The sequence below is a fragment of the Mastomys coucha genome, unplaced genomic scaffold (genome assembly GCF_008632895.1).
Source record: "Mastomys coucha isolate ucsf_1 unplaced genomic scaffold, UCSF_Mcou_1 pScaffold13, whole genome shotgun sequence".
NCBI classification, from domain to species: domain Eukaryota; kingdom Metazoa; phylum Chordata; class Mammalia; order Rodentia; family Muridae; genus Mastomys; species Mastomys coucha.
Genome location: NW_022196895.1, coordinates 53,051,981 through 53,063,497, shown reverse-complemented (window position 1 = coordinate 53,063,497; position 11,517 = coordinate 53,051,981). Strand labels below are relative to the sequence as shown.

Sequence of the window (11,517 nt, the reverse complement as noted above, 5' to 3'; positions counted from 1 at the left end):
CATTTAGTGTTAACTGTTTAGGAAGAATTAGGAGGTGTGCCTTGTTAGAGAAAGTATGGCCTTGCTTGAAGAGATGTGTCACTGGGGTGGACTTTCAGGTTTCAAAATACCTAGTCTCTGTCTTTCTGCCTCCTGCCTGCAGATCAGGATGTAATCTCTGAGCTACTACTCCAGTGCCACATTCATGCCTGCCTGCTACCATGCTTCCCACCATAATGGTCATGGTGACCATTGAATCCACTGAATCTGTACTCAAGTCCATGAGTGAATCAAATGTGGTTTCTGTTTTTCAAGAACAAGTAATCTAGGGCTGGGGATACAGTCTGGATGGTAGGGTACATGCATATCATGGTCAAAGTCCTGAGATTGATCCCCAGCATCACATAAAGTAGACATGGCGGTGAATGCCTCTAATCCAGACTCCAGGAGGTAGAAGCAGGAGCATCAGAAATTCAGGTCATCCCCAGACATCCTGCCGACATGATACCCCAGCTCAAAAACAAACAGACATAATAATCTAAGTAGTGGTTCTCATAGCCGTGGTCATGACCCCTTTGGCAAACCTCTGTCTCCAAAAATCTTTACATTACTATTTATAACGTTCACAAAAGTATAGTTATGAAGTAGCAACAGAATAATCTTATAGTTGGGGGTCACCTCAAAATGAGGAACTGTGTTAAAGGGTCTTAGCGTCAGGAAGATTGAAAACCACTGACCTAAAAGAAAAGCATACACATTAGCAATTACATATAACAAAGGGCTAATGCCTTCTAGTATACATGTAAAATACTATGAAACCACACATCACAAGGTATTAACTTTCTAGTAGCATGGTGAACCATTTTCTTTTTCTCTCATTTGATTACTGGAGTCGCATGAAAAAATAAATACCACTTTAGAGCTGTTTTTAATCAGAAAGTTTATTGCATTCATCTATTGACTATCTGGTGGTACAAATGACAACAAGACTAATTCTGAGGAGGGTTTATTGTCTTTGGGAAAGAGAGAGAGAGCATAACACTTAAAGCATTAATTTTGTTTGCAATCACCAAGTAAACCATACTGCATTCTGAGTTTTTCTTCTTAAAAAATAGAGAGAGAAATACTGCCATTTGGTCATATCAAAACAACACTGAGACAAAAATGGTGAACAGGACTCTACAGGGCAGTTTGCTGTGTGTAGCCCCTGCTTCATAAGCAACCATTCCACACCAAGTCTCTGTACATGTCCATGGCAGTAAGCCTTTAAAATCAAAATAGCCCTTAAATGTTTCCTTGGAATAATAAGGACATGTTACCCAGAGATGGAAAATTCATTATTTTAAAACCATAATCCTAAGATTTGATTTTTATGATTTCTGTCTTATTTGAGCTGTAGACTTCTAATATCAAGTTGATAACATTATGCTGCTTTTGTATGACTTTGAGTTATATTTGGTTGAAAAGTTCCCTAAGACTGACCACTATTATGGCCCACCAACATCAAGAAAACCATATTTTCATAACATTGCTTGCATTTCTCACAATTAGGAGGTATTATGCTAGTGAATTTGGCTATGACACCCTACGCTGCTCTGTTGTAAACTTCTAAGGTCAGTTTTTCTGTACTTGGCTAACAGTCACAAAAACTTTGCTAAACACATTAAATTTTGTCCTCTACTAGTACTCTACGGGGAGGAGTTATCTAACACTGTAATTATGAAGATTCCCATATCATAGAATTAACAACAAATATCATATTCTCCTAGTAAAAGCAAGTATACGGGTTATCTCTTGGCAAGTTCTGATATACTGCTGTACAAATACAATAAATGGTAAAGATCTTAAAACATGTTCCTAAGGAAACTCACATATGGATGTCCCCTACAAAGTATTGCCAAACTCACCCAGTGCTTTCTTCTGCAGGGTACCAGAGAGAAATTACAGCAAAATATCTAGGAAATTATGCTGTGTCTCCAAAGACAACATGGGATTTACAGTGTCTGAAATGTGAAGTGTTCTGACTTTGGGAAAGTCTTGAGCAAATTTCTAGGTAAAGCCTGCCTCAGACACAGGTTCAGGAGATCAGCTTGTGTTAGGATATGGGTATCAAGAGGATTCTAGAGGGTAGCTAGTGGGCGTGTCATCGCCACTTCGTAAGACAGCTGTTTGGAACCTTCTCGGTAGGCTTCCTGGTAAGTTCCTTTCAACTTTGCACACAAATTCTTTTTTCCAAATGGTACAGTGAGGAAAGACAGCTTTAAACAAACAAGCAAACAACAAACAAAAAATTTCTATAGTGTCAGAGAAGGACCTCAATCTTACCATTATACTTAAAAGAGATGATATTTAAGGAGAAAAAGGCAAAGTGTTTGACCTTCTCCTAGCAGGAATGACTCCTATAGCTGCTAACCCGTGTGTCTGTTTGATGCTTGTTTCCTAGGGATCAGCCAGTGCTTTTACCTACTGGGAAAACAATGGATTGTTTCTAAATGTTCCAGATAAAATAAGAACGATTGCCCTTAGTGCATTTGCAGAACTAGTCACCTGACCAAATTAACCCATCATGATAGGCACAGGTGCAAAATGCAAAATGACTAGACATTCCACCTCGGAGTCAGACTAGTATAACACTTAATAGCTACCATCAGTAGATGAGTGTAGTCGTCAATTATTAATAGACTCCAACAGAAGGCCATGTGGGTCTTCATTTCATTCTGCTCTGATGTTACACGTGCGCACAGCCTTTCCTCTCTTCTGTGTGCTCATGTATAGCAATGATTTCTTGTATCATATTGGCATTCTCATGAGACAAAAGCCTTGGGGTAGAATTGTGTCTGCAATAATGTACACCAGACAAGCATTTGTTCTGGTCTGCTGGGAACAGTCTATACTTAAACCCAATGCCTGATGATTATTAGTAATGCCCTCATTTACTATTAAAAGTGTCCCAGTTTAGATGCTCAGTTATTGATGGTCATGATGAAAGTCTTTAGCCAAATCCCTGGTAGTACTCACTGTTCCTTCTTCCTGACTTTAACCAATACTCAGGGAACTAACAACGCCCCCCCCCCCAAAAAAAAGCCCTACTGTGGACTATTAGAAAGTTCCATTCCAGTGATCAGCTATGCACCTATGGCTACTATATTATTTTAGCAACAACCAATTTTAATAGGCTCAAATTGTATGTTTTCATTTCCTCCCTCCAAAAGAAAAATAATGCATTCTTATCGAGCGGAAGATGAATGGCAATGATTTAGGAAACAATGGACATATCATAATTCTGCATTAACAATCCAAACACTACACAACAGAATACACGACTTAATGAGAATACAAACTAAAAAGAAACAAGTGCATGTCGTATTAGCAATGCCAAAGGCCAGCTTAAGCATAGTTTCTCTAAATCAACAGTTAATAAGAAAAGTGCCCTTTTCCCAAATATGCACAAAAATATTTCAGTCACTTGTAGGGAAAAAAAATAAGGAAGACGTCCCTCTAAGACTATATTACAGCAATGGTTCCTCTAACCCAAGCATCTTACAGGTAAAATGTACACTCTTTGCCACTCATCAGACACTCACTCAATCAAAAAAAAAAAAAACAATTGCATCTTTGTATTTACGAATAACTGATAAGCTATGAACCTCAAGTGGTAAATATGCGTGATGGGACAACAATTAGAATGACATCATGAATCTAACATGGGCCAAAGGTCAAACAGAAACACCCCATTTATGTATTGATTTCTGCATCTAAAATAATTTTAATTGTACACTTCTTACCCTAAAAACAAACATAAAGTTTTCATGTTTAGATTTGCTCCCATTGCTGTCCAATACTACCACCTGACAGAATGCTTCTGCTCTTGAGTCCAAATTGGAAAAAAAAAAACATTACACAAGAAGGACTCAGGAATATATTCCTTGTCTCCTACGTGTTTAGCAATTTTCACTTGTCTTAGGTAAACGTGTGGTGGCCTGCACAATCCTAGGAGTGGCTCTGTGATGCTAAGGACAACAAATAGACTTTAGTGTTCCAGGTGACAATACAATGCGTCCACCAATCTCTGTCTCAGAAAGGTTCTGCGAAGTTCACCTCATCAAGCCAACATCTTAAAACAGGTCACTGGTGCCATTCCTAACCTAACAGCAATGAGAAATCATGAAGCTCTCTTCTTCCAAACCCTGTGTTCATAACACACCTCGATGGGTGTCAGACTCAGCTTGCTTGGGGCTTTCTGGTACACGTCCAACAACTGCTTATTAGAATAAGTCACGGTCATCTGCAGTGCCAACTGGAGATGAACTGAAGGCTCGGAAAGAGTACCAATGGTCACCCAGTAGTCCTTTGATGTCATTCACTGCTGCTGCTGCTGCTGCTGCTGCTACTGCTGCTGCTGCTGCCACCACCACCATCCTCTCTCTTTGGGGAGGATGAACTGTCCCTTACTGGCAGCAGGTCGTAATGGCAAGGGATGTGACTGTTCTTTGGAAGGTCATATGGGTCTTGGGTGACATGACCACTGTTGCTGAATACTCCTTGCACAATGCTCACTGTAGGTTCTGTAATAACCAGGAACAACAACAACAAAAAAATATCAGCAAGGAATTTTTTTTAAAAAGATGCTATTTTCTACACATATCAAACATGAAAGAAGTACCTTATAAAAAATATAGGGAAATGGTCTTGAAAAAGAATGTTCTTTTATAATCTTAGAGTGAATAGAACTCTATAGTTGTTGAAGAAACAGATGCCGAGAAATGGTGTACATAGAAAAGGATGAAGAAATCAAGGGCACGAATAGAGATTGTGGGTATGAATCATTGTCTCAGGACACTTTGAGAATGAGTCAGTCCATGCCCCTGACTCTACAGGTGAAAGTGGTCTTAGAGGTTACCTTAATTTATGGAAGTACTGAACATGTTCACAACTTTGGCCTCAAACACTGAGCTGAATTCTCATCTCACTGTGGTGGGCTTAAAGAACAGCTGGGGGATGCTATCACTACCTATTAATTAATTAATTAATCAATTTTATCCATTAACAAGATAGTTTATACTAAATATATGATATATATATTTATATATATGCATAAGGAGACTAAACTGTACAGACCTACTATTTAGTCAACATTAGCTAAATGTTGTTTTCCTGAGACATTCAATTTCACATCAGTTAATCTGATCTTTGTAAAACCCAATAGGATATAAAGCATGGGCTACTTAGAATTGCTTCAAACATGGTCTTGTGCCAATGTTCTTTATGTTCTGTATGTTTTGGTTTTTTCCAAATGGCATCTATAGATGGCACTTAAAATAAGAATAATTTTTACATTTAATTCCTCCTAATTTATACCAGATACATATGAGAATACATCTGATGTATTAAACAAGTTTAAAATTAAAAAAGCATTATGTTAATATTGTGAATACAGCCAGGAAATGGAGCCACATGTTTGCTCCACTTGAGCCCCTTGTTTGGGCTTACCTGGTGTAATTAGTTAATATGAGGCATATGCTCCTCCACATATGTGGTAAAATATTTACCATGGTTATAAAACCAAAAGATGATGGCCACGTGGAAGATAAGGAAAAAATATTTTAAATTTGCTAAATGTCGTTTTCCTGAGACATTCAATTTCACATCAGTTAATCTGATCTTTGTAAAACCCAATAGGATATAAAGCATGGGCTGCTTAGAATTGCTTCGAACATGGTCTTGTGCCAACGTTCTTTATATGGATAGAGAACTCACCAACTTCATAGACATTCCTGTTAGCTGGAGTTGAGTTGTTGATCTCTGCATATGGGGAGTCTCTCCGCGCTGGCGACTTCATCTCCACATAGCCGCACTCAGAGCTTTTAGGCAAGAGCACGGGCGGGTCTTTAATGGTGGCGTAGGGGTTTTCAGAGCTGCTTAGGGAGCAAGTGCTTGAATTATATTCAGAGTTCTTCCCCAGATCTGAGAAGAGAAATGGAATGAAAGGAATAAGTGTAGTTTCACGGGCAACATCATTTCATGGTGATAATTTCCTTGGGCAGATTATTTCTTCTTCTTTATGGGTAAGTTTTCTATAATGGTGTTTTCTGAAAATAATGTGCACTTACCACTCATTCTGAAGACAATTTGCTATAAAATTGTCCATCTATAAAGTAATTGTAGCTCGCCTCTAAGGGGATTACTGAGAAAAATGGCATGGCTCTGATTTCATTTTGATGATCACATCCAAATACAATTAATTCTATTCTGATACTATGAGAAAATTCACTAATTCAAGCCTTTAAATCAATAAACCAGGAGTTGATGGTCTCAGAAACACAGGATAGTTCTATTATCATAGAGAGGGGGGCATTTGTGCCATAGAAACTCCTTGAAACACTTCAGTAGTGGATACCATATTGCGCAGTCATTGTGGATGGTCATTAAATGGCCATCTGACCCCTTCTTATTTTCAACTATCTCTCATGTACATTTCTTTTCCCTAGACACCATTTAATTTAAAGTAAATGTGAGTATATCCCCCCAGAAAACAAGAACCTTTGCTCCCAAACAGATCCGCCAGTATCATTCTCTCCATGCCTGTCAAACATGTTCGTGTCAGCATAGTGACTTATCACACAGAAGGTTTTAGGTCATGTTGATAATTCTCCTTTTGTTTGCCTTAAGAATCATTTCAGTCTCTGAGATCCTTCTTTAAATGCACACCATACCTTTTAAGGACTTTCCCATGTAGCTTCTGTCCAGCCCAAAAGCACCTGTGGTGAAGAAGGACAAAGCATGAGAACTAAGGTAAACATGGCAAATTGCCTCCGCTGACTGCCCCACAGTGAGCCACCACAACTCTGCTCTCAAATCTTTATACTGTATCAGTCATGCCGGGGGCTGGACCCAAGCATGCTATGTGCACAGGCACATTCATCTTATTGTTTGCCCACATCAGAAAAGCCTGATGAGTTCATGTAGGAACAATGGGACAAGGAGTGGGGGATCAGCAACTGTGAATCAAGCATGAACAACATGAAGGACATAGCCAAGAGTAGACCTGAGAGTTGACTTTCTAATAGCTCTTTCAAGGATCTGAATACTAGTTTCACGGTAACTAGTATTCAGTTATAGGACCATCTCCATTATAAGTGTGTTGACTTAATACTTTATAAGCCAATGCTGGGCCTTGACCATTTTTATTAATTTTTGCTTGAAACTTTTGACTTTTCCAGGATAGAGGCAGGGAGCATTTGCAGATGAGTCTACCTAGACGAAATAAACAGTTGTCTTGTTTTCAAACATCTGAGGTGTTGGTTTGGAATAAATAGTCCTTCTCACTTGTCTGTTAATGTCCTGAGGTTCAGGTTTAGATGGTGATGCCCTAGCAGGATGTTTGAGGATGAAAAAAGAGGGACACCCATAAAGGAAGCTGTTTAATATTAACCATTGTTGGGCAAGATATGGAAACATTTTCTTCTCTAAAACACACTCTCTTGGGTCTCAGTTGTCAAGCCCAACATCACATTGTTGGCCAAGGCTCAGGAGTCTACAGAACAGTAGTTCTGAGCCTGTGGGTCATGCCTCCCTTTACAGGTCTCAGCATATAAGATATCATTTATGTTATCTGATAATGTAACAGTAGTACAATTAGTTATGAAGCAGCAATGAAAATAATTTATGGTTGGAAGTCACCACAACTTGAGGAACTGTATTAAAGGATTGTGCCATTAGAAAGGTTGAGAACCACTGCTATCAAGGCACAGGATAAAAAAGTTTGTAATAGAAATTAACCCCACCAAAGAGAAGCCTGGCCTTGGCCATTATCACTTGAATGGCAACTTCTAACATCTTGCAGTACTCTGCCTCATAAGAATATTTTGTTTTCCTAGAGACTCAGTGTAGAAGCTTTATTAGACAGATCAGAAGTATGATTCAAGTAGAAGGGTATGTCATATCAGCTGCCTTTTAAGGGAATAGAATATAAGCAAGGGCACAATCATTTAGGCAGTTAGTCATGTCCATAGGACAAGTCCCCCACCCCTAAGCCCTGGATATGAGTATTGAGGTGACCTTCACAAGTTGGCAATACTGCGTGGTTTATGTTATGCCAGGAAAAGTCAAAAGTAACTATAATTGAGTGGGAAAAGACCACTGGTCACTTCATGCTCTGACCATTCTTGAACTCTTCCCTTCATAGATTTTAATCCATATCCCTTTGCTAATAATCGGAAATCATGACTACAGGGGCATTTAATGAGTTCTGGGAATCACTCTTGAAATTATTCACACTAACATCCTTTTGACCAGTGAGCTTGCAGTTGGTGTCAAAAGCAAGAGTGGTCTTGGGACCTCACAGACTTGGTGGAAAATCTCCATGGTTGGGAAAGGTATATTGCCTCTGAGAGATGCATTACTCTAGGGCTGTGGCTACATTACTCTGCAAAATTCTCTTGGTCCTCTCTAAACTATAAGGTAGTTTTCTTAAATATCCTTCTGGGTCTAGATTCAATGTTAATCCTTTTTCCAGATATTAGGAAGAAAATCAGTGTTGTCGGATCAAAAGTAGGAGACAAGTTCAGCTGTAAGACCATTCAGTTGGAGGGTGTGGGGGCTGTTTTACTAAGGGAGCAGGTAGACTCGACTCCCTCACATCTCCTGTTTGCACAAATTCTCAGGCTAGGGGCTTTCACATACTCGGTTTAATCTGATTCCCATATGGCCAGTACATGCTTGCCACCCCCATCTTAAACATGAATAAATAAACCCAAGGGGGTAAGTTCCAGGCCAGGCCAGTGCTGACAAGATCAGGAGTCAGTCTCTGGGCTTTCTCTGTCAAGTGTAGGGCTGTTTGAAACATCATTAGGATAACTATTCCAAGGGGTTGCGCGGGGGGGGGGGGGGGGGGGGGGGGGGGGGGGGGAATGGCTCAGTCAAGTAAGACACTGGCTGCTTTTCCGGAGTACCCCAGTTCAGTTTACAGCACTCACACCCCATGGCTCACACTATACACTGGGGAGAACCGAGGTAATGTGGAGGGATCTACTAGCAGGCAGAGATGCTTTTCTAGAAGTCCTGGAGCAAAGTGACACCCCAGTAGTGTTTGTTAAATAAGACGTTAAGGCTAGTAGTAAGCCCTATAGAGGCTTACTATTCATTTTTACTATCCATTATCTGGGTTGAGTGCCTGTTTCTGGTGGATGGGTGTAGTGCACACACAGAGGAATGAACACTTAGACTGTCAAGCATGTGCATACACTCGTGGGCCTCACCAAGCTCATTGAGGTAGCCTCCTTGCTTCCAGTCAGCTGGCAACGTCCCAGTGCAGTCCATCAGTGTGCCTCTCTTCCCAGGATTCACATTTTTAAGATTCACAAACAGTTGGTTGTTTTTTGACTATAAAACAACAACAACAAAGAAGATGATTTAAGAAGAGAACACACTGGAGGTTCGTGGCAAGGTCCTCCCCTCAACTCAGGCTGAGAATAGGTGAGAAAAACCCATCCCTGGCATGCAGAGTGCACATCCCTCTGTCCAGATCTCCCCCTGTGACCTGGAGGTCTTCATTTCATACTGTCACCTTTTGCCAGTTAGGCTTCATTTCAGGTTATAGACAGGATTTTAAATTGAAGAAAAGAATTGCGGGTGTAAGGTCTATGAAAGTCTCCACGATACTGTGAATCGCAAGTGCTTTGGCCACTCCAGTGGGCATAAACATGACATGAGACCCCCATATGAGACCTGGTGGGATGATGAACACGGTCCTTGGGAGGGTGAAGTGCTGTTTAACTCTGAGGTGCCGTGCCGCCGTGAAAACCCAGCATTGTCAATTTAATGACGGTGAATTAAATGAATTAACTTGATTCCCCACCCCTTCTGTTCTGTTCCTTCTTTCCCTAATAGAAATCTGGACAATGGAGAACCAGACAGTGGAGACTGGGAGCCGCGGTGGGCACAGTGGAACTCAGAGCGTCCTGGGAGGTCACAGAAGCACAGGCGGTCAGAGAAGATAAACTTGGTGATTTCACAATGGATCTTTAAACGTTTTTTATTGACATCATCAGAAGGTATTGTTTTCATCTCACGTAAAATGAGGAACACTATCCCTGACTGGAATATAAACTGTACAGATTGTTGCCGGGGAGACTTTAACACACGTGGCAGCTGTGGAAGAGACTGGAAGCCATTGTTACTTAGAGGTGAGTCCTGTGGAGATGCTCAACTGCACTCCGAGGACAGTTTAGGAGGGATCAAGTGGACAAGACACAGGAAGCATCTAGAGCAGCAGTGGATGTGTGCCTTGCCTCTGTCTCTCTCCCCCCTCCCCACATTCTGATTCCTGAGGCATTTTCTCTCACCTTTGCAATGGTCATCCTGTCCCTGTTGTTCACATGAGGGGATGTGGCACACTGGCTAAGTGTGTGATAACTGGGATTAGTGAAGTAGTGGCTGTTGGCATTTCCGCCATTGCTGTGAGGCAGGGTTTCTGCAAAAGGAAAGGAAATGGTTAAATCAAAATGATAGTAGAGATGTTTTCTTCTTCTGCCCAGTCCACTCTTCAAAGCCCCTAGAAGAGCAGGCCTCCTTGGAAATTATGAATGCATTCTCGGAAGACTGCTCTTAGCTCTGGGGCCTGTAAACACAGAGATAGTGTCCTAAGAAACTACTACATCTACACCCATGGGCTTCTTTTGAAAACCACTTGATTTCTTACACAATAATTCTGTGCTGAAAACATACTTATGTAAATTGCCTATTTTGCATATTCTCCCAGAATCATAATATTTATAAGCTATAGACAGGGTCCTTCAGTAATTGCTGAAGACTGAATAAGCTTTTCAGTTTCCTCAGTGTAAGAGGAAACTTAAGTGTTACTCCCTTTGATGGTTGAATGTGTGTACTGTTGCCATTTTCTCCCCCCCCCGCCCCCACACACACTACTTGTGACAGAGGAAGATTCAGGAGAGGGTTCACAAGGGACTGCTTTGGCTCTTGCTAACACCTCAGGCTTGTCTCCTCTGTTCCTTGGTTCTTTCTAGTTACTGATGCGTGCAGGCGCAGGGCCGGAGGATGCCAAGAAGCACACAGAGCAGAGGGTGCACTCTCTCTCTTTTTCTCCTCAACACTCATATATGACAGAATTTAGGACTGGCTGTTCAGCAGAGACTATCCATGAGTTAAAGTGCCTAAATATAAAACAACCCATTCATTGACCCCAATTTAAAAATCCTCATTGAAGGGCTGGAAACGGTGGCTCAGTGGTTAAGAATATTTGATGCCCAGTAGTGGTATGGCTGGGTCCTCCGGTAGAGCTATGTCTAATTTCCGGAGGAACCGCCAAACTGATTTCCAGAGTGGTTGTACCAGTTTGCAATCCCACCAGCAATGCAGTAATGTTCCTCTTCCTCCACAACCTCTCCAGCATCTGCTGTCACCTGATCTTTTTATCCTAGCCATTCTGACTGGTGTCAGGTGGAATCTCAGAGTACCACTACTGGGCATATACCCAAAAGATACTGCAACATGTAATAAGGACACATGCTCCACCATGTT

The 11,517-nt window shown here is 41.0% G+C and overlaps 1 protein-coding gene across 1 annotated transcript in view; it reads right to left on the bottom strand.

The window, feature by feature from the left end:
• Nucleotides 1–902: 902 nt before the first annotated feature.
• Nucleotides 903–11,517, bottom strand: part of Megf10 (multiple EGF like domains 10) — a 161,469-nt gene continuing 150,854 nt past the window's right edge. The window contains exons 21-25 of the mRNA XM_031365731.1: nucleotides 10,323–10,450; nucleotides 9,237–9,360; nucleotides 6,693–6,737; nucleotides 5,737–5,943; nucleotides 903–4,544 (exon numbers count right to left, since the gene is read on the bottom strand). Coding sequence (XP_031221591.1) covers nucleotides 4,336–4,544; nucleotides 5,737–5,943; nucleotides 6,693–6,737; nucleotides 9,237–9,360; nucleotides 10,323–10,450 — 713 coding nt within the window. The 3' untranslated portion in view covers nucleotides 903–4,335. The remainder of the gene's footprint in view (nucleotides 4,545–5,736; nucleotides 5,944–6,692; nucleotides 6,738–9,236; nucleotides 9,361–10,322; nucleotides 10,451–11,517) is intronic.